The sequence below is a fragment of the Lolium rigidum genome, chromosome 7 (genome assembly GCF_022539505.1).
Source record: "Lolium rigidum isolate FL_2022 chromosome 7, APGP_CSIRO_Lrig_0.1, whole genome shotgun sequence".
Lineage (NCBI taxonomy): Eukaryota > Viridiplantae > Streptophyta > Magnoliopsida > Poales > Poaceae > Lolium > Lolium rigidum.
The window spans coordinates 253899754-253923527 of NC_061514.1; the positions used below are offsets into that span (position 1 = coordinate 253899754).

At 43.5% G+C, this 23774-nt stretch overlaps 1 protein-coding gene and 3 long non-coding RNA genes across 4 annotated transcripts; 1 reads left to right on the top strand and 3 right to left on the bottom strand.

Annotated features, from left to right (window-relative positions):
• Window positions 1–804: 804 nt before the first annotated feature.
• LOC124669578 lies at window positions 805–5478 on the bottom strand. The gene is made up of 6 exons (XR_006992244.1): window positions 5407–5478; window positions 5230–5303; window positions 5059–5135; window positions 4518–4686; window positions 1559–1680; window positions 805–963 (listed from the first exon to the last, which is right to left on the bottom strand). It is a non-coding gene; the product is annotated as an uncharacterized LOC124669578 (long non-coding RNA).
• A 1414-nt stretch (window positions 5479–6892) lies between these two features.
• LOC124669583 lies at window positions 6893–10224 on the bottom strand. Its single transcript, XR_006992250.1, has 3 exons — window positions 10176–10224; window positions 7691–7764; window positions 6893–7589 (listed from the first exon to the last, which is right to left on the bottom strand). It is a non-coding gene; the product is annotated as an uncharacterized LOC124669583 (long non-coding RNA).
• A 3-nt stretch (window positions 10225–10227) lies between these two features.
• Window positions 10228–11297, bottom strand: LOC124669587. The gene is made up of 3 exons (XR_006992254.1): window positions 11258–11297; window positions 10854–11005; window positions 10228–10350 (listed from the first exon to the last, which is right to left on the bottom strand). It is a non-coding gene; the product is annotated as an uncharacterized LOC124669587 (long non-coding RNA).
• Window positions 11298–20181: 8884 nt separating this feature from the next.
• Window positions 20182–21432, top strand: LOC124669565 (cysteine-rich receptor-like protein kinase 10). Its single transcript, XM_047206158.1, has 2 exons — window positions 20182–21087; window positions 21217–21432. Exons 1-2 carry the CDS (start codon window positions 20202–20204, stop codon window positions 21297–21299), a joined length of 969 nt encoding a protein of 322 aa, XP_047062114.1. The 5' UTR covers window positions 20182–20201; the 3' UTR covers window positions 21300–21432.
• The last annotated feature ends 2342 nt before the right edge of the window (window positions 21433–23774 follow it).

The window sequence follows — 23774 nt, forward strand, 5'->3', positions numbered from 1 at the left end:
GTTATAGGCTATATAGTTTTTTGAGAAAAAAAAATCCAGAATATATGGTGTATTGCATTGCGTCAATTATATCTACAATATTTTTAGAAATTTGCCTCTAGGGATCCTTATCTTATGGAAAGTTTTCTATTAGCTCATGTTAATTGCCTAGGGTTAATCCCCTCCAAACATGGTGTAATTTTTACGAAATTTGCATTCTTTAATTTCCATGCTAGAAATTATATGGCTTATGATTAGAAACTGAGGGAGTACAATATATATATGTGCTGATTCATATAGAGAGAGAACTGAGGGAGATTATGTGCTTTACTTTCATCTTTTGAGGCGTTTCATTCGTTCCATAGGTCCTTGTTTTACCTGATGGAACTATCTGGATACATATTAAGCGCTGTTTCCGTGCAACTCAGCCAGCAACTTTTCCTTTGGTACTACTAGGAAAGCACCCCAACCGTGATGTGTCTTCTTTTCGCAATAGCTGGGCTTCGCTAAATTATTTTCTGTTGCTGTTTACAAGGGCGTAAGAAAAACCAGTGTATAATTCCCATTAAGAACACAAATGTAAAAAAAATGGCCCAAGTAGTACAATGAAAACTTGAAATTTTGGCATGGGCTTAACTGTATTCTGTACTTTCCAGATCATAAAGCAATTAATATATATATATATATACTTCACAAACTACACAAGTGCAACAACACACCTAAGGTGGCATTCAACCATAGCGGAGTTCGAACCAAAGCGAAATCACACACCACTAAACCACAATCACCAAGGAAAGCTGATGCACAACTCGAAAGTTTCTGCAGTCGATCAAGGGACGGTTACATACAACACAAATGCTGCGCTACAAGATGCTATCGAATGTGAAACCTTGGCTGCTCACACATTGCAATCATCCAGCTTTCAAGTGATGCATCAGGCTGCGGGCAGCTGCTACAACTTCCTGGTTGTCATCCTCGTTGTCCCTGCACAGAAACAAAAACAACATCGTCAGCTCTGGAGCAAATGCATAACATCTGTGCATGTGCGTGCTTGCAGCACCATATAGCGACAAATGAGCAAAAAAAACTGAAAATACTAGCCACACATTGGAATTTATCATACACAGAAAACAAAAGCCCATCCGTCTAATTTTTTTTTTTTTTTTTTGACAAACCATACATCCAGCTTAGCTAGATGCAAACCAGATTAGTAGAGTGAAATGGCTGCAGCGTTTTGGGAAAGTTCCAAGTCATACATTCACCAAATTCAGATGAAAATCGAGCTACTATTATACAAAATTTCACGAAAAAAAATGGCCAGCAGCTTGCTAGACCTGCTGGACCTCAATCTGAAATTTCACTACACAACACACTGCTAGATATCAAACTATGTGCAAGCATGACATTGCAGCAACCTGAAACTTCCAGGAAGTCACTAGGAGCAAAGTCTTTCACCACAATTGTACCAAAACTTAACTATAAAGCAATGATATCCATTGCCCTAGATATATAACGTTAGTGAATGCAAATATGTCAAACTAGAATCCGGCGCCAGAATCCAGGAGAAGCAGCAACTCACCTAAACCGTGGAGATGGTGAAGCGGCCACCGTGGTTGTGGTTGAGGCGTGGTGAACTCAATGCAGGAAGTAATCGAAGACGAATGCCTGCCGCAACCAGGATAGCACCAGGTCTTGTAGGAGCTGTCAGTTATAAAAAATGAGGACATGAAGAAAATTGTAGAGTGGCCAGGCATACAAGTTCAAGTCTCATAAGGATAAACAAGTGAATTTATTCAACCAACTATAGCAATAAGAACTTATTTCATTAGGACACACAGAAAACAGAGTTAGACAAGAATGGTATGCACAAATGTCTGAAACAATACTGTGTTTATTTGGTTTCCTTTCTTGAAGCTTGAGTTTGAGGTACTAAGTACAACCAGTACAGTAACTACTATTCTCTTTTGCTTATTGATGAATTTCGAATGTGCAAATCGAGCTACTATTATACCAAATTTCACGAAAAAATGGCCTGTACATAGTTTGATATCTAGCAGTGTGTTGTGTAGTGTTTAGCAAGTATTTTTGTATCAGGAATTGGATTCCGGCAGAGATATCCATACAAACAAGGTAAATGTACGCCTATCAAGAAAAAACACTGGTGTTCAACACTAATAATAACTCAGGATCTCTCCCTCCTTCCAATGGAGGCACACAGAGCTAGAACAGCAATTGTCTGTAAGTAATTAAATTCCAAAGTGCAAGATGAAATCAAATCCACGCAAAGTGAAGATAAGCCAATAGCCAAATCAATGAACTAGTTAGTAAGTCATTCAGTTCAAGGGTTCAAGAGCAGCCTGCAAAGATCAATAATTAAGTAGAAACTAAGCCTACACATGCTAGAACTAGCATTGGTTAAAAATAACTAACCTGCACATGCTAGAATGTTAATCAATAAATAATTACTCCATAACCATGTCAATGAACTAGGCAATTATTTAGCATAAGAAAATTAAGCCTGATCAGATGATGAAGTCCTAGAATGCACAATAACCAAAGTTAAATGCATGAAGTTTAACTAGAACCATATTTTTTCGTATTAAAAGATGGAATTGATGAAATAATTTCCAACTCAAGCAACAATTTGGCGAGCATCAATAAGGCAGCAAACAGAATTTATCATGGGCAAAATTTATCGCATTGAATCACAAAAGAGGCAAGCCACTTTGATCTAGCCCAGATCAGTAACAATCTGTACAAAACCCTACGTATTAAATAACAAAAGCTCAGGTCAAGCACACATAAGATAAAATTCTAGTTTAAGGTAGATACTAACTAACTCAGCCAAACCAAGCCTACAAGTAAACCAGAAAGTCACATCTTTCTATCGAAAACATTCTGCACACAGCTCAGTCAAGGCAAAACCCATAACATCAATATGTCACTAGATCATGTTAAGCTAGTCTTTACTTCAAAAAAAATCCAAACAACAATCAACGAGAAAATGCAATGCCTGGTAAAAAGAACCAAGCAACACTGCACCATGCATCAAACTGGGAACATAAAAGCAATTCCAATCCATACTCCTAGGACAGGGAAGTATATAAGCAAAGTGAACCAATATAGGTGTTGTGTTGTGCTCGCATTTCATGACCCCAGGAGAACTTGAATAACCATCTTCTCCATCAGGTTGGTTTGGCCATTCTGCAGGGCCGAAATCGATGGGAATCAACTCCATGGTGCCGCAGGGAGTTCACAACCTCTCCTTCACTACACACAAAGCCACCACAATGGCATCATACAAAAACCAAAGTGGGGCTGCACGTAAAATGGAAAGAAGATTCTCAGTAGCTTGACATAAAAGTCTAAATAACATGGAGCTAAATCCACTAAAGCCACAAACAAAACGAATGCATTCACTTCATAAAATGAGATCTAAACATGAAAATCTCTTTATCAGCCAACATGAAAACATGGGAGTCCTCATTCTAGGTTTATTGAACTCTATATGGACACAATTACTCATTAAGCTCTCATATGGTCCTACTTCTGTGCAAAGCTCCACACAAGTTGGTCTGTCCACTTAAATTCTGAACAGGGTGCGTTCATGTGGATAAATAATAGTGTTGATGCAAAAATCGGAAGCCATGCCAGAAACAATAACCAGATTCTGACAATAATGCAATCTACTATGCGTCCTTTTGCTTCGCCTTTGCCATACCAGCAACAAGTTTGCAACAATCGCAACTCATTATTTAACAGCAGAAGCCCTCTCTAACACAATCACTAAAGAGAGGTACTCTACTTCAAAGGTCCAGTGTGGTCCTCAAATCAATCAGCCCTCTCTAACACACAAATGCAAATTCACAAAATACAGTTTTTTACACTGACGGGCCTATTACTACAACTAATCAAACAAAATATGACACTGCAGAATAGGTAGCTATCACACTGTAGATGCGCTCTAGGTATCAAGGTATATGGCAGACCTATTAACTATTCTTTTGGAGTGAAAATGATATGCATCTTAACGATACAAGTTCTTTTATATAACCTCACTATCCATCTTGTTTTAGTAAAATACTTAATATACAAGACTACAGAAGAAAACGAGGATGACGTTGATTGTATGACAATGTTTTGCCATCAAGAGACCGTTACTACTTTGTTCTAATCCATGATAATGTGTGCTCCATCTTTTAAGCCAACACGACAGACCCAATGAGAAAATGGTGTAAATAATATGAAGAAAAAAGATTTCGAAGATGCAACCTGGTACCAACTCTAGCGAATTCGACCGCATGAATATCATCTATCAAAGGGGAAAAAAAGACAGTGACACAATGAAGAATTTTGTATTTTTTTCAAACTGAGTGCATATTGTTTGAGCATGTTCCTTATCACAACATACATCTATTATTGTCCCAAATGAAGCACCAACAAACCACTTCCAAGTTCCAGCTAAATAGAAGGTTAAACACAAACAAACCTAGTAAAGGCAGAGCATTATAATGTTGGATGCAGATCCTTGCTCTTACCCATTCACTCTATCATCCAGACGGTTATGGGATGAGCCAGGTTGCTGGGGTGTCGCTGCTGCGAGGGGGCGGCGCTGGTTGTTACTGATTGTTGCGATGAGTTGTCAGGGTAAAACAAACCTCCAGATTAACTGTATTGAGCAGGTGGTGCTCCTCCAGTAGCTTTGTCCTGGTACATTAGCAGTGTGAGTAATTAAAGTTGCATACATAGCTGGAATTCAATTTGTGTTGTTAGATATGTTTTCCTCAAAGCCAACTAATAGCATTTATTTTGCGTAAAATTTCTTTCTTTAGATCACACAAGCATGAATAACACAATACTACGAGTAGATTTCCTCATAGTTTTAAATCCATAATTTACGATCAGCCTACAGACCATATAATATAAGGAAGCTAGCTGAATAAAACTAGAACGAGGGAGGAGGGAAGCACAATGGCACTTATGCCAAGAGGTAAACATAAGCAAAACTAAACATATTATATAATAAACTCATGGTTAGTACATTACACTCTGTTCTTATCTATTCTATAATAAACTTACTTGTAGCCATGTAGCACAGTTTGTTGGTGAGGGACTGCAGCGCATCAGTCATGGTAATGCATCACGCGACTCGTGCCCTACGGATAATGGTGATCATCTGAATTATCATCTCATGCTGTGTAAAATGACAGGACAGTGAGAGTACTAAGTAGGTGTCATCATCATATTTACCTTGATGTCGGCATAACTGCTCAGGACAAAGTCGAACTCCATGGGGTGGAAGATCTTGGAGTCGACAACAGTTCCTGCAAATGGAGAAAAGAAAATTCAGATTGCAGAACACATTAAACAATATTGGCAAGATGAAGCTTAAAGCAATCTAAAGAACAATGGCATAACATCACTCACCAGGGAGGATGTTGCCGCTCCGGTCGACGGAGTTCGGTCATTGTGGTTGTGCACGAACAACCTGGTGTAGTGGCGCTTACGGACTACGATGAAAGTGACATGTGTCTGGTAGTTCGCCTCAAGCGACGCACATGCCTGAGAGACATATGGATTGGATCAGAGAAGAAAGTGTGTAAAATTATGAGAATTAGGGTCGATTGCAATGTTTATTCATTAGGACACACAGAAAACAGAGTTAGACAAGAATGGTACACACAAAAGTCTGAAACAGTAGTGTGTTAATTTGGTTTCCTTTCTTGAAACTTGAGTTTGAGGTACTAAAGTACAACCAGTACACCGACTACTATTCTCTTTTTACTTATTGATGAATTTCGAATATACATGGTTCAGTTTAGCAAGAATTATCATATCATGAATGGGATTCCGGCAGAGATATTCATACAAACAAGGTAAATGTACGCCTATCAAGAAAAAACACTATTGTTAAACGCTAATAACTCAGGATCTCTCCCTCTCCTTCCAATGGATTTACCGTTTCTCTGAACTAGGCATCAGAGGCACACATACAAGTGAACAAGCAACTATAGTTGGCATCAGAGGTACACAAAGCTAGAACGGCAATTGTCTATAAGTGTTGTGGACATTAGCATGTTGCCTCTCAATGTGACACAGGGAAGGAGTCAGCTAGGAAAGAGTCTATAAACGGGACGACTTGAATTAGGAAAGATGAGTTAGAGATATGATTAGGAAAGGTAAATTAGGAACAGTGATGATTTGGAAAGTATAGTGCCTTGGATGTCAAGTTAGGAGGTATTATATATTTCTGCACATGGTAGAATGTTAAATCAATGAATAATTACTCCACAACCATGTGAATGAACAAGGCAATTAAAGCATGGTCAATTAAGCCTGATCACATGATGAAGTCCTAGAATGCACAATAATCAAGTTAGATGCACAGTAACCAAGTTAATTTGACTAGCCTTACTGCAGTGATCAAGTAATTAGCAAGGTCACGAGTTCACAACTCAAAAGTAGATTACCCACTTTAGAGGAGATCACTAACTGAATTAGTGCACCAGGAAAAGATTGCTCACTCTAATGAATATGTCTTTGCAGGTTTGAATTTTTTTTTCTTATAAAGGACCATCTAGTTGTCATAAAAAGATAGTAGCGTGCCACTCAGGACCAACAGCAGGACATATTGTGCCCTTCACCAGATTCCTTGTCAAGTAACTGCATTCAGTAGAAATCCAAGTGAAGAAAACATTGGCTAAAAAGCATATCAAGGATAATTCCAATAGCTTACAGCTGAGATGTGGAGTATCAAAAATAGATACTAGAAAGGACCAGCGTGTACATGAAGTTTAACTAGAACCATATTTTCTTATTAAAAGATGGAATTGATGAAACAATTTCCAATCGAAGCCTCTCCTTCACTATGCACAATGCCACCACAATGGCATCATACACAAACTGAAGGGAGGCTGCAGGTAAAAAGGAAAGAAGATTTTCAGCAGCTTGACATATAAGCCTGAATAACATGGAGCTAAATCCACTAAACATTCTCGAGCCACAAACAGAACACATGCAATTACTTCATAAAACCAGATCTAAGCATTAAAAGCTCTTTATCAGCCAACATGACAAGATGGGGGTCCTCATTCTAGGTTTTATTGAACTCCATATGGAGGTAATTACTCATTAAGCACTCATATGGTCCTACTTCTGTGCAAAGCCGAAAATTGGAAGCCAGGACAAAACAATAACCATATTCTGACAATAATGCAATCTAATATGCATCCTTTTGCTTTGCCTTTGCCGTACCAGGAACAAGTATGCAACAATCGCAACTCATTATTTAACAGCAGAAGCCCTCTCCAACAGAATCACTAAAGAGAGGTACTCTACTTCAAAGGTCCGGCGTGGTCCTCAAATCAATCAGCCCTCTCTAGCACACAAATGCAAATTCACGCTGTTACACCGACAGACCTATTAGTACAGCTAATCAACCAAAATATGATAGAATAGCTAGCTATCACCCTGTAGATACACTGTAGGTATCAAGGTATATGGTAGAAACCATATAAAAAATAATAACAGGAAGAAGCATCTCAAGGGTACAACCTTTGATGTTTAGCCGGAAGATTAGAGGGGCCAGGGCATTCAATTAATTGCGCAAACTACAGATACAAAACAAAAGGATTAAAATAACAAGCTTTGATGTTCAGACAAAAATCATGTATGTTTTCATGGCAAAGAATTAAGGCACAAATTCACTTACAAACCCCAAGTCACTTCTTTGATGTTCTTCATATCTGAACAAATATTCTCAAGCTTCAGTATTGTGCTAGCAACCTGAATTGAAAGAAAACATGGGAGCAAACATCATCTGTAGCTAGGGACTGAATCATTAGATAAACTTTTTTTCGAGAAAACGAAAAGGAACTTTGTGTCTCATTTCAATGAAAAGATAAAGATGTTTACAAGCCTCCTAGGAGGTGGGTTACAGGTTTCGAAAAGAAACTCGCTCAACGTGCGATGTTAATCACAATAATGACGAGAAGTCTTTCTTGTATTGCATTACAAAACAAGCCCTCAATGTTTACATACTCATCGATGGAGATTCAAAAAATTTAAAATCTAGATGTTTACTGATAATAAAGGGTGATTTAACTTTAGCACTTCAATTCTGGGGATGATAGTATGCATACAGCCAAGCTACTCCTCCTGTTATTGGCAGAACAAAAATTGTACACCACCGGCTTATATTCTGCCTCTAGTGTATTTTTTTTGTTGAGAAAACGCAAAAGAATTTGAGTTTCATTTCATTGAACAGAAAGAAGACATCAAGGGTACAACCTCCACCGGAGGGACACACACAACACACACACACACACACGACCGTCCTCACCAAGTGACTACAACGAGGTGAGGAGGTGCCTCCAACTTCAGACCGCCACGACATAAGGTCTCGCCCAGCCTTGCCTCCAGCCAAGAATGGCGAGACATCGAGACTCGGAGCAGCAGGGTCACGTCACAGCCATCGTCAGCCACCTCCAGGGACGACCACAACTCCATGACAGCCCAGGCCAACGTACCTTGCACCCATGCGCCAAAAGAGAGTCGGCGGGCGAAAGGCAGGGACATGCTGGACCTGGTGTAGCTATCGTCGGGGAGTGCTGGCACCGGCGCACACAACGCCCCTGAGTTCCGTGCCCTGTGCAGTAATCAACGCCAGAGCAGCGCATCGCCAAACTCCAGCCAGCGCATCGGGCACTCCTTGTGCAGCCCAAGCAGCGCCCTCAAGAGGGGAACGACACGGAGACGACACCGCTGCCCGGTCCGGCAAGGCGTAGGGTTTCCACTTGCGCTCGAGGAGGGAGTCTAGTCAGGGTCATGGCAACGCCTCCAAGAAGGTAACGGCACCCTCACGCGTCGCCGTTGACAGCGCAAGCAATCAACGCGCGGGGATTTCGCCCCGACCCATGGACAAGGACCCCGATGACCGCCGAAGCAGGGGCAGCCCGGAGACAGCGAAGTAGATCGCTTGAGAGACCAACTATACAGGGGCCGTAGCCTCGAAACGTAGCTGTCGAAGTGGGGGAAGCACCAGCCAATAGGCCAGCCATCGCCTAGAGCACATCGAGCAGGTGGCGCTGTCCAGAGCAGCCACCTACATGTGCCGCCGCCGCCATGCTGGCCCGCATCATCCGTCGCCGGGATCCGCCGGGGCACAGCAGAGCCGCTGCTCGCATGCTAGCCCACACGGCGTCCTCCACCAGCGACGGCGACGGCCAGGAGGGGTGGAAGGACGGAGACTTGAGGGGTTTGGGCGAAGGGGGTGACGCAGGGCCGCGCAAACCCGCGCAGGCCCAGATCTGGGCACCCACACCTCCGCCGCACGCCGCCAGCGGCCGGCCGCCACCACCGCTGCGCCACACACACCACGCAACCATCGCTTCTCGACCTCACCGTGCAGGGAGAAGCCCGCAACTCCACCACACGCTCCTGCCGCGCCGCTGCATCGTAAACCAGCACGCCGGCCAACAGAACCAGGGCCCCGCTGCTGCCATCCGGCTGGTGAGGGCTTTGCCCGCCAGCATCCTCCGGTGGCAGAGGGGGAGGAGGGGACCTTGGAGGGCAGAAAGAGCCTTTAGTGTATGTTACAGATTGCAATTTTTTTGGAGTGAAAATAGTAGGGAAGGTCATTGATTTGCAGCTTAATGATACAAGTTCTTTTACATAACCTCACTGTCCATCTTGGTTTAGTTAGATAGTTAATATACAAGATTACATAAGAAAATGAGGATGACGTTGATTGTATGACAATGTTTTGCCATCAAGGCTGTTACTACTTTGTTCTAATCCATGATAATGTGTGATCCATCTATTAATCCAACGCAGCAGACCCAATGACAAAATAATGCAAATAATATGAATAAAAAAACAGATTTTCAAGATGCAACCTGGTACCAACTCTGCCGAATTCTAAGTGCACGAATATCATCTATCAAAGAAAAAAACAGTGACGCAAAAGAGATTTTTTGTATTTTTCAAACTGAGTGCGTATTGTTTGATCATGTTCCTTATCACAAGATACAGGTATTATTGTCCCCAAAAAATGAAGCACCAACAAACCTTCCAAATTTCAACTGGATAGAAGGTTAAGCACAAACAAACCTAGTAAAGGCAGAGCATTATATATTTGCCTTCAAAACTGTTGGATGTAGATAGTATGTTCAAAACATGCAGGTCCTTGCTCTTACCCATTCACTGTATCCTCCCGACGATGATGGGATGAGCCAGGCTGCTGGGTTTCGCTACTGCGAGGGGGTGGCGCTGGTTGTTAGTTGTTAACGATTGTTGCGATGAGTTGCCCAGGTAAAATAAACCTCCAGATTAACTGGATTGAGCAGGTGGTGCTTCTCCAGTAGCTTTGTCCTGGTACATTAGCATGATGAGCTATTAAAGTTGCATACGAAACTGGAATTTAGTTTATGGTGTTAAATATGGTTTCCTCAAAGCCAACTAATAGCATTTAGTTTGTGTAAAATTTTCTTTCTTTTGATAGCACAGGCATAAATCAATACAATAGATTTCCGCATAGTCCAGTCAACCTACAGCCATATAATATCAGGAAGCTAGCTGAATAAAACTAGAATGAGGGAAGCACAATGGCACTTATGCCAAGAGGTAGACATAAGCAAGACTAAACATATTATATGCTTCGGTCGGTATTTGCTGATAGGAGAATACATCATTACAGAGCCGCTCAATGGCACTTATGCCAAGAGGTAGGCAGAAGCAAGACTAAACATATTTTATATGATTCAGGCGGTATTTGCTGATAGGTGAATACATTATTACGGAGCTGCTCAATGTTGGAAATCAACATCTAGTTAATCAGAGTTCAAAGTGGCTTTCATAAGCTACAGGAAACTTACCATTGCACAATTGATCATTATTACCAAAAAGGGAGAAGCAGCTAGCTAGATGGCGAGACTACGGCATGTCTCTGTTGCCCCTAGGATCTCCAGCTTCTAAGTCGTGCAGCTACTGGTCCCAGCTTGCCAGTCATTTAGTCCTCCTCCTTGCCCTTGAAGAACAACTCATGGTAAGTACAGCACACTCTGTTCCTATCTATTCTGTAACTAGAATTAGCACAGCCAAAGACGAAAACACACGTGCATCTATCTACAACAGGATAGCAAAGAACTGCGCAGAGGTTGTTGGTGAGGGACTGCAGTGCAGAACTTCAGATCACTGTTTTTTAGCAAATACATCCACGGATAACGACAAGAACAGCAAGTCACTAAACATGGAGGATGAATGAGATTATACAACTTACTCCAGCGATGGAAGGGCTGATGTCTTCGCTAAATGGTGGTGTGTGACAGCGGTGCCAAATATGATCGTTGGCCTCTCGCTGACCAAAGGGATGCACCTTGACACCGCATCAGGCAGCACAGTGTTCCTTCCCCAAACGTTTGAGAAAAGAAGGTTGTCTTAGACTCGGCAACTGAAGAAAATGCAAAAAAACAAGAAGAACACCAACCTTAACAGTTATCTTCAGACCAAGGTTTGCGAGGATCTGTTTGTTCATCTTAAATACTTGCTTGGTCAAACAGCACTGGGAGATCATCCCAATGTCGATCTCGCAAACACGCTTCAAGTCACCTGATAGATACCAGAAGGGTATGAGCATCCATTTGGCTTAAACATTCAGTCTAGCAGTGTACAGAAATCAATGTGATTGAAAGTTCACATACCATAAAGTGAGCCGTTGTTAGCAGAAGTATTTCAATAAGCAACTTGAGCTCCGTGTGCTGCGGTCCAAGTATGGTCATCGCATCGTGGAACCTGGCTTCGCAGATTGCTCCACCTGACCACGACGCACGTACATAGCCAGAAGAACCTGCTCCAGAGCAAAGTCCTATAATTGATAGTAAAACTGTTACTGTTGTGAATGACAAGTACAATGAAAAAAAGTGGCATTTACAATGTGCAAGAATCATTCCAGTGATACTTGCCATTCCTGAGGTCTGGCACATGCAAGCAAGTTCACGGGAGAACCCAGTGGCAACGCTGCTGACTCTACCAAAGCTGACCATTTTGTACATAAGGAAAAATGAAAATGAACGGCAAACCTTGAGATAAAGTAAACAATGGCCATATATTTGATGTAGATATAACTTGGCCAATGCTGTGGCATTGATGCAGCGCTTTGATGTAGTATTAATACCTTGTTCATCATATTCCATTGGCCAACTCTAGGCAAGCAATCCTTCTCTCTACCGGTCTCGTTGTACTTAAGCTGCATGGATATAAACAAAAGGAGAAGTCATTGAAGAAGTTACAGCCACTTATGAGGTATGTTTAAGCATAGCAATTTCACAAAACAGGATCAGTAGCAGAGAAGGGATAAGGGCACACAAAGATGGAGAATTTTCAGACATTGTGTCAGCAAGATTCAGGTTCTACTTACCCAAGTAGCAGGTAAAACCCATGCCTTGACCAACGCTCGATAATCATTGAACTTGGTGCCAAACTCTGTTGCGGAAGTATCATCGTGATAAAGAGTTGTGGTTCACCATCTGTAGACACACAAAATAAAATTGTGTTTTCCATAAGCATCTGATTGCTTACTTTCACATAAAGGACGGTAGCGGCCCAACAACACTATGAAAAGAAGAAATGCTATACCTGAAGTAGGTCATGCTCCAGAATCATGCCGGCGCTGACATGCCTCCTCCAAAAGAGCTCTTATCTTACTCTAGATACGCCTCTTGGCGTACCTCCGCCCCACCACTATTTTGAGCCTCTTGATGGTGATGCTGGTCCGGATGGAGGAAGTCCTGGTCATCCAAGGCTTGGCCGAAAAATGGCGGCAACTCGACTTTGCTGCGGAACTCGTGGGATAGGTGGTGTGAGCAGCCACCGAGGACCTTCCGGCCTGTGGTGCCAAATCGGATGCCATTTCAGCAAGTACAGAGACCAAATAATTCGAGTGGGGCGGGATTGGGTGAGGCAAAAGACAGTACCTTTGGACGGCAATGTCGACGAGGTCCTGAATGGCAGCGTCCACGGTACGCCTGACCTTCTCCATGACGCCCAAAACATATTCAGACCCTATAAGAAAGGAACCAGAAAGTCAAGAATCAATGGCAAAGGACATAAGAGGATACACGTATATTACAAGTATAAAACAAGAGATAAATCTCTTGCCCTGTCAGTCACCTACTATTCTTTGTCTGCCAACCATTTTCAACTAATCTTCATCACAAGTTTGACTTCCTTAATTATGAAAGAAGGATTGCAATCCAAAATAACAGTCCTGTTGTTTGTTTAAGATGTTTGTGGAAACAAAAACTTCATCATATAAAAGAATAGATTCTCATGTCAACAAAGTTATCTTTACATGTTGGAAACATTCGTAAACATCAAATATCATGATTCGATTCGTGATGATCATATCAGATTGATAAATACACATAGTAAAATGGACAAAAGGCAAGAGGAAACAAAATAACTTATTATGATGCCTTTCAAGTACAACATATATGTGGTCAAGCTCCAAGTACAGAAGAATTCTTCGATTAAATTTTTTACCACCCAATCTAGGAGGCCATAAATGCAATCAAACGCTACAGAATCATGATCAAATCCGAAAGTGTAGGAGGATCCATACGAAATTTTCATACAAAAAGCTTGGTTCTGGGTAACAAAATTCCAAATGTTTTCGCAACATACAAGCATTAGCAGCTATACATCATCACAAGCTAGAAGATGTTAGACATGGTAACAACATCTCAAATTTTGAATCTAAACAACAATGTTACTGCAATCCTACAAGACATCTAGGATACCTCTTGAACAGACCAAATAGAAATATTCAATACAATTGAGAAATATATGTTGAGAATTGTTCAAGCTTGATCAAAGTTTTTATCACACAATTTAGGAGGCTGCATATGTGATCAAACACTGCTGAATCATGATCAAATCCTAAGATTTAAGAGGCAACACATCATCTTTTTATACAGAGGCTTGGTTCAGGACATAAAAATTCCAATGTTTTGACAACACACAAGCAAGTCTAGTAGCTACATCATTACAAGCTAGAATATGTAGACACGAAAACAACTCTGAAATTTCGAATCTGAACAAGAATATTAGTGCAATCCTACATCACATCTAGGACACCTCCTGGGCGGGCAGGCACTCGGGGATCCAATTGTGAAACAGCGCAAGGTCGAGTATTCCTAGGACCGCGTGCAGCGTCCTGTAAGATCGGTTCGTCCTGCAACACTACTCAACAGTCTGAAGATGAGGGACGAGAGAGGGGCTCACGAGCGGGCGAGCACGCTGGAGGGGACGAACGGGCGGAGTAGATGCGCAGCATCACAGAGGAAGACGGGACGGAAGGACGGCGCCGCATCTCCTGGCCACCGGCGGCGCCAGGGACTTGGGCTCCTGGTGCCCTCCCTTGGCCACCGACGCAGCGCGCGGACGCCTGCAGGCGATATTGACGGAGCCGCTTGCTAGTGAGGCACGCGAGCTCCGGCGATCAAGGCCCGCCGTACGTGGCTCCTGGATGCGGTGTGGGTAGACGAGCGCGCACGAGGCCGGGCCCTGTCATCATCGCCGCCGGCTTCCTAGGGATTGCGATTGGTAGCGCAGTGTGGGGATGCGGTGTTGGCGAGGGGAGTCAGCCGGAGCAGCGCACTGGTGGGCGGCGAGCCTTGGGGAGCGGCGGCGGACGGCGGGCGAAGAGAAATGGGGATGCGGGGGGCGTTGGGTGAGTGCGTGGTTTACGTGAATTTCGTTTTCCTTTTTTTTCTGCTACTATATAAAGGTTTTCCTTTTTCTTTGGGATTCTCTGGAACGATCCAAATCAGTAATTGGTCCTTGCCTTATCATTTGCATGCGGATCGAGCTCAAGCTTCTCGGACGGAACAACCGACTCATCGGGGTATGTGCTATACCGGAAGATAAGATACCCCTTAATTTCCGCCCGGAAATTCTGCCTTTTAATAGCGCGTCATTCCTTGTAGACATTTATTCATCCCACAAACACGCTTTTTGTTTCAGCTAAGCTGTCATCCATCGGTGTGTTGTAGGACGCTAGCAAAACTCGTACGTGCCAATGTCCTACACGAGTCAAGTTTACTCCATGTTAGTTTGGGTAGTTTTTTTGGCAAGGGTCTCGATTATACATTCTAATGGCTCCTGTAAGCGGACACGGTCGGAACCAATAGATGGAAATCATTCTGTGCCAAATCTCGCTCTCTTACATCCCAGAGTGTTACCTTAGCAAGTTGTGTCTCGCTAGGTTAGCCACCTAGCTCGTGACCATGTCGTGCATATAAACATATAAAGTTCTTGATTACATTCTGCCTCGTGTATGAAACCAACTCACTTCTTCATTTTCTCTCTTTGTGGATGCATGGCCCCTTGTGCATATCCGCGTCGTGTTAGTCAAACATCAGGTGGTGGATTGAAAATCTCGAACCTATATGCACTCTTCGATTCTCCGACCATACAGCTCCTTTCATCACGATCGACTTGTTGTCCAAGTGCGTGACCAGAGCCACACCGCGACATGCATGCGCTAGCAAGAGGCGCACGCGGTACGGCATGGCAACCTACTGATGCATGCGACACTCGATATATAGAGGTTTATAACTAGCTGCTGTTGAATTCATGAACACATCGTGCACAACTAGCTAGTCCATCCATCTACAAGGTATGCATGCACCTGTTATTTTTCTCTTGTGTGCATGCATGTGCTTTGCTTTTCAACATAACAAAAGAATGAAACATATAAATGACGGCCAAATTACATTATAACATAGAATAAAAATACTAATTGTTATGGAGTAGCAATTTTTTATTAGCAGAATGCCACGATAATAAACCATTAATCAGTACTCATTTAGACATTTAAACCTATTTATTTATATTATCAAAATATTAATTTGAGTGTGAGTTAATAAAATCAATTGTTAGAAGTAAACAATAACTTGATGAAATAGTCATATAGTCCTCTCGACTTTTGCTTAGATAGTCATAGTCCTTCACCAAACAGACTATGTCGCGTAAAGTTTCTAGACTTGGAGTGTACACTTCCACTTCAAAGCAACTGAACGAATATTTGCAACAACTTAGCCTCTTTTTTGACTTGGTCTTATTCCTATGCCATACTCTCTAACAAATAGGAAAGTCACATGAAATCACTAGAAAGCTAGGCGTATTTTTGCTCCGCATAACATGAAAGAGGGGAGCACATGAAATTGTGCCAAAAACTATCGTAAACCCTAATATCTTTGGTCCTAGACCTAATGTGGATACGTAAGATCGGTGGTAAAGAGGAAAATCTAGTACATGCTATTATGGTCTTAATGTCATGCCAAGACGTGGCAATTATCTCTCATTTCATGTACATGTGATGTTGTGGTGTGTTATTAGGAATTATTTTATGCACATAGCGTCTTTTTTACTCCAGAAGGATCAAGGTCAAATAAATACTTATGAAAAAAAGATAGGAAAATTTTGGACTATTCAATGTAGAGTCGAATCATGGCCAATGACCATTGGAATTTGATCTATCCTTCTATTTTTAAAGAGAATTCAGATTTGTTAGCGAAAAAACGAAGAAATAGGTTTGTCATTCCATTACAATATCATCAATACCAAGAGAAAGAACTAATATCATGTGTGATGATGAAACTTAACCCTATATCCAACCTAACTATACCATAGACCTTACCCCTGGAATTATACACTAGCCCCTATATCTAGATCTTAATCCCTAAACCTAAATCGTACACCATAGAACATGAACCTAGATCATAAACCTTACGCACTAAACCCTAGACAACTCTTTGAAGTGGCATCGCCTTCTGAAAACCCTAGAGCTATACCACAAATGTAGTATAGATCTAGATAGACCATAACTGTAGTTTGTACCTTTATAACTTAAATAAAGAATAAAGTCATTTGGGATAACCACATTCTATAAAAACCAAATGGGCTAACCATTGCAGGGCCCACATAATAGGGTTTCGCCTGAAATCACACAAAGCAAGAGTCCCAAACCTATATTCTTTTGCATGAGGTCCTAATAAGGGGTTGTACAAGTAAACGTCAATAAACTCCTTTGAAATGGTAGTTGTTTCACAAGTAGGACTATCCGCAAGAAGATATTGAACCTACAATGCAAAATTCTCACTCCGAGGCCACCGACCTAGCTCATGTAAGAACTTGGCCTCTTTTGTTTTTGTCATGTTACTATGACCTATTATAGTATAAACATATAGTTGTTTACAAACCTATATATAATGACTACAACCTTGTACAACACAAAGACCCTATACCTAAGACAAAGGAAGGATCGCTGTAAGGCATGATGCCCCAGTTGGCAAAACAAGGTTACATAGAAATCATTATGACGTTTTGAAGGATGTATGCACTATCTTGGGGTCACGTGTTCTCATTTTTGTGTGCATATGAAAGTTATTACATATCTTTTCATGTGCCATCTCGTCGTCATGGCGGCATGCTAGGAATTTTGAGTTCCGGAGATTCTCCATTTATGTCTTTTTGTACAAGTCGTAAGTATGAGCTCTCATGAAGGCGATGTTTCAGTGGCAACTACTTAGGGTTTCTATTTTTTTCATCTTGTTGTTTCGTCTCTACTTGATGGGCGTCGTGGCCAGGACCGACAAATCGGATCCCTCATGTCTCCCTTATCCTATTGGCCTCCATGCTCGAGCCATGGTAGAATTACGTCTTGGCGGGGTAATGTGTGATGCTTCCGCATCGATTGAGGTTGTGGCGACGTAATGCCCCTAGGTTCCAGTATTCACGTCGACGTGGATCTCTTGCACTCGCACCGTCTGGTCAAGCACGTTTGCACTTGGTGGTCTCGGTACGTGGTGTGGCAATGTGAACCTCGCCCACCCGAACACACCTTCCCGTGTGTACGTGCCCCGGAGTTTCTCCATGCATGCACGAGATAGTGAGTACGTGAAGGTGTCCTTCCAATAAAATAAAAAGACAGATGAGTGCATAGTGTGGTATGTATGTGCATGTGCAAAAGAAGCGCCAACCAAAACTATAATAAAGGAAAAAAGAGGCGGGAACACTTGTTGAGGTGAACCGCAAACAGAAGCTAACGTGGTCCGCAGCCCATATCAACTTTTGGGCCATTACCAACCAGATCGGGCCGAACAAAGCGACCCCTCCCAAATCCATGCGCGCGGCGCCGTCGATCTGGTCGGACCGGGTCGAGCAGCTTGGTCCAGGGCGTTGGTAGGTGCCGGCCTCGCGCGCGTGGCCGGGGAGCCTGCTGAACGCCGGTGTGGGTGCGCCGGCAACCAGGATCCGCCGGCGGCAACGCGATCCAACGGAGGTCCGTCGCCCACAACGCGCAGCTCCAGTTCGCCATCCTCGTTCTTCACCGCCGGAGACGAAGGTAAGGAGAGCCTGCCAGCAGGAGAGGAGATGGCGGCCAGTGGAGTGCGGTGTCCTGCTGCATGCCGCCACCAGCTCCGGGCCTTGTCCACGACGAACTCGCGTTCACCGGCCAGGTTGCCTCGTTTCCGTCACTTCTGGTTCCTTTTTTGGTGCGCTGTGGACCTGCAAAGAGCTGGCATTTGTATTTAGAGTTTGCATTCCGATGTGTGCTAACAACTTGCAGATCGATAGAGAACCTTAGGTGAAAAGTTCAGATTTTTAGGTGTCCATTTCCCTGTGAGCTAGATGTACACCCAGATACCTTTTAGTTAAGGCTTGCTCTAAACATTGACTCGTGATGTGCATGATTAGCTGCTCCATATGCATTAATACACCGTGTTACTGCTTCCCATTCGCTCTTCACTGCAGATTATTAAAACAAATTCGAAATACTACATGCTTATATGAATCTGCTGAATCAAGATTTGAAATCAATTTCTGCTGATGGCTATGTCATTCCAATTAGGAGAGTGTAGCCCTCTTTTAAAGTATGAATTGGTTCAGAATTGTTTGACAGTAAATTTCTTGCCCAAGGATTGTAGGTGTTCTCTTTATTTAGTTCACTTTAGGATCTGAATTTCTCTGTGGTTCTCGTGTAGGTTCTAGATTTCTGTCTTGCTTAGTTACCATCTGAATCTTTTAGGCATGTGATGTGAATACTCAAGTGAATTATCTAGTGTCCATGTAGGAATGTACATCTTTACAATTCTGAATTTTTGGATTTAGGATTTATGTGGTGCTTGCTTACATTATGGAGGCTGGACAGTTCTAATTGAAGTGAACCTTTTAAGACTGAAAATTAATGATCTTAAAGTTCTTTTTTAATGGTCATTGATTTTATCTAATTGCTTGCACTATGATGGTTGAACCAAGATGATGTGGACCATCTAGTCAGGTTCAGCCAATTTCTTGTACTGTTGTGTTGTAAGAACCACCATGATTTAGTTTGGCTAGCACCTATACATCAGAAGGGAGTCTCCATTTTAGATATGCAAGATAGGGATTTTCCTATAGGTACTTGTTAACTCCAGTGTCGTTTGTAGCGATTGGTATTTAACATTTTGCAGCATGTCTTTTCTTCTCCAGATGATATGATTCACTTGTTGTATTCGTGTCTTTGTGCAGTTCCAATCATGCGCAGACGAAGGCGGCAGTAGTCCTACAGTAGTAGCTAGGACTAATAATAAGGAGCAGATAAAAAAGGAGAAAAGGAAGTGAGCTGATTGCGTACGCAAAGTAATAGTAGTACTTGAGCGCTTCCTGTTGAACTTGATGTTGCGATGGAGAGAAATGGGAGCGCCTCTTCAATTCCAGCTGGACCGACCGCGACTTTCTTCCATGCAGAAAAAGAAAAAGGAAGGAAGGGACCAGTTACGCGCGCGCTGACGTGTGAACCCATTAATTGCAGCATTCCACGGTCCTCCTCCTCCTCGCCGCCTCGCCTCTCGCCACCAGCGCACCAATATCCGATTGCTCGGCGGCGTATACGCGGCCAACAGCACCTACGAAGCAAACCTATCGTTGTTGCCGTGTGGAAACCGTTGGGGAAGATGGAGCACGTCACCCGGTCGTCCTCGTCGTTTGGTTCTTCGCGATCGAGGTCATGTCGCCGTCGTCCACCCAGCTGGGCGCCGCGTGCAAATACCTGGCCCTACTAGTGAAGCCAAACTAGCCCCACACGAGTCAACACCCTCCCTCTCGTCTTCTTCAGTTCTACTCTGCTTCGCCGCCACCGCATTCTCTCCACGGCTCACCCAAAGGTCCGGCCAAACACCATGGCCTCGCACCACCTCCCCTCCTACCTAGCCCTGCTCCTCGCCTTCCTCCTCCCGCCGCTAGCCGCTTCCCAGTGGCCAAGCTGCGGCAAGAACGGCAACTACACCACCAACAGCGCCTACCAGGCCAACATCCAGGCCCTCTCCGCCACCCTTCCCAACAACGCCTCCGCCTCGCCGACGCTCTTCGCGGTGGCCGCAGTCGGCACCCGTCCGGACATCGTCTACGCGCTCGCGCTCTGCCGCGACGACGCCAACGCCTCCACCTGCGGCGACTGCGTCTCCCAAGGCTTCACGGACGCGCAGAAGCTCTGCCCCTACAGCAAGGCGGCCACTGTCTACTACGACCACTGCTACGTCGGCTTGTCCTCCAACCAGACCCTCCTCTCGCCCACAGGCGGCGATAACGGGGCCCTCATCCTGACAAACCAGCAGAATGTGACCGCGCCAGTGAGGGCGTTCGACGCCGCCGTGGGCGCGCTCGTCAACGCTACCGCGGCGTACGCGGCCGACAACTCCTCCAGGCGATTCGGCACGGGGGAAGCGGGGTTCGAGACGGTCGACAAGGCGAAACCAAAGATCTACAGTCTCGCACAGTGCAGGCCGGACATGGCACCGCCCGACTGCCGTAGCTGCCTGGCAGATATCACCGCCTACATCCCAAAATATATGAGCGGGAAGCAGGGTGGTAGGATTCTAGGACTGCGGTGCAACTACAGGTATGAACAGTATCCCTTCTACTCCGGTCCTTCGCTGCTGCAACTTCCCGCGCCATCCATCGGGGCACCTCCATCTCAAGCTCCAGCTCCCACGCCGGTGAACGCGACGCCAGTCTCTCCAACGCCGGTGAACGCGACGCCAGGCTCGCCACCGCCACCCGGAGGAGGTAAAGCTCAGAGAAAAACAAAACATCACTCTGTTTGCACGATTCATTCGATCACCTGAGGAAAACATGCAGAATCTTGTTGAATTATCTTCAGCGTGTCTTGTACTGACTTGCGTCTTTTGTTTACAGGAAGCACAGGGAATGGAGCTGCTGGAATTTTACCCATTACACTGCCAATAGTCGCTGCAATACTGGCTTCTGTTGTAATTTAGAGCACGATTCTTGACGATCTTGCCGGTTCTGCATCTTGGCTGATTGCTTAGCTATAGAAACTCACTTGTGAAAGGTGCCTGCTGGAATTTATACCACTCTTCCCGGAAAGTGCTTTTGGCTCCCGGGTTTTAATGCTCTTGCTATTTTTTTAAAAAAATTAAGGTATTTTAACAAGTTATTAAAAAATCTAAAAAATTGTGAAGATTGTCAGTGATACATCTCACAATTGTGCAAAATCTCAACCTGAAATTATTTTATTTTGTGCTAGATAAAAAATGATAATATCTGATATGTTTTCGAGATTTGAAAATATACTACTTAGATCTACACTTTTATCATCTTTGTATAGCTCAGAATATAAAGTATTTAAAATTGATATTTTGCACTTTTTTGGGATACATCATTGAATATATGTGGAATTGTTTTCCAAAATTTTGTGAAACTCATATTATTTTTTTTAAAAAAATATGAGACCACTGATGCCATGTGCACCAAATCTCCATTCCACTATTCCACGATTTAATCTAACGAGGAATAAAATCACGAACCAAATATCTTCTTTGTCTTCTGGTGTGTGCGCATGAGCATATGGGTTTTTTCCTATTTAGTTCTTTCTGTGTATACGCGAGTACGCGACCAGTACACACAGTTTCTGCGCACCATGGTCCAGAGAGCACGCTACCACTAAATGGGACTGAACTAAACTCTGGGCTAGAAATTTCCCATCGCATGCTTTTTTAACTGTGCGCGACCAGTATTCTCTTATCCGACAAGTGCCGAAACAGGAAAAAGTCTATTTCAAACTGAAAAGTTCTTTTGGATCATGGGCACTAGTGATCTCAGTGTGTATTAAAAAATTCGAAAATTATATTTATATATTTCAAAAAATTATGTAGCAAAATTCTAAAAGTAGCCAACGATGTATTCCACTAATGTATAAAATCTTAATTACAAATGTTTTGTTTTCTGAGGTACACAAAAATGACAAATTCTGATTTTTTTTTTGGAGATTTGAATCACTATACTCAGATCCATATATTTGTTATTTTTGTGCAGCCCAAAATACACATTAGTTCCAGTTGAAAATTTACATGTTTGTGGGATATAATACTGGCTACATCATGATTTATTTTCAGATTTTTCTAAAACTTAAAAATATGATTTTTAATTACTTTTCTGAAAAGGGATCACTGGAGCTCATGTGCACCAAATCTCTGTCCATTTCAAACCTTGAAGTTGTAGATATTTGGCGAAATAAACCCTGAAGTCTAAATCCCTATCGTTTGTACCCTGAATTGTTAAATCCCAGTCTAAAGTAAACCTTAGAGCTGTTTGGCATACCAGGAAAAAAATAATCCTGATCGGGAATACACACTGTCTCACTGACTAAATGGGCCCGCATGTCAGATTCATCTCCTATTGCCATCCATCTCTTCTCCATAAAAAAGCCAGTAGACAGGGCTCGTCGGCATGGGGAGGGGCAGGCGGCAGTGGTCGCCGGCCTGCTCTGCTCGGAGACGCTTCTTCTCGTCCCTTTTGTCCATGGCAGCTTGATTCTCGGCCATCATCTTCTCCAAAATCTGCGTGAACGCAAGGGCTGATGCTTCCCAGGCTAGATCGGCCTTGGTAGCCTTATGGCTCCGGGGACGAGGTGGATGGGCTTTCTGCCAGGATCGTCATCTTCGCTGTCGACGACAACCGTTGTTGTCCCATTCTTGATAGCTTCATGGTAGGCCACATAGCTTACCCTCCACTTTTGCGCGTCCTTCAGCTTGTCCCAGCAATGGATCATATAGAAGCCCTTCTTATGTGTTACCTTGAACCTCTCCAAGGCCCTGGATACCTGCAATTGGTTAAAGCCCGACTCATGGTTTGCTAATGATGTACATAGAATGGAATGATGATGCTCATTTCTTTACCACTGAAACCACGCCAATGCCGCTCAGGGTGTGGGCAACATCATGTTCGACGTCGGACCAGAACTTGCTGGTCTCTTGTTTGATGTAGTTCCATCTTTTTCTGATGGACTCTTTCATGCTAGTGCTTCTCATCTCGTAGGGCGCGTGACGTTTTCTCTCATGGTAATCCTGGAGCACCTTGGCCAATACACCTTTCCCTTTTGCTGGGTGCCATTAATGCAGGTCGCCAGTCACACGTCGCACAAACACTTGTCCTCATCGTTGTTGAAGCCGCTAGTCATGTGGCTCTCCCCCTTCTTGGTACCATGATCCATGGTGAGGATATACCCTGTTGGCGCCTCCTCGTAGTCATCGACGCAAACAGTTGTTGCCTATGCGGGCTGGGTGGAGAACAGTCGTGCGCCATCGATGTCCACCCCATCCCGCGTCTGTGGCCACTGATCATGCGACCCTGTGTCGGCGCCGATGTCGTCAACGAAGCCGCCACCGAAGATAATGGCCTGGATGTCACCTTCATTGCGTCTGGTCCAAAAGGCCAACGAATCATCGGATGTC

What these genes read in the sequence shown, in the direction of transcription:
- LOC124669565 (XM_047206158.1), top strand. Translation starts at nt 20,202, where the DNA reads ATGGCCTCGCACCACCTCCCCTCCTACCTAGCCCTGCTCCTCGCCTTC. An exon ending in GCCACCGCCACCCGGAGGAG is followed by an intron (nt 21,088 to 21,216) that starts GTAAAGCTCAGA and finishes TTTTGTTTACAG; the next exon opens with GAAGCACAGGGAATGGAGCT.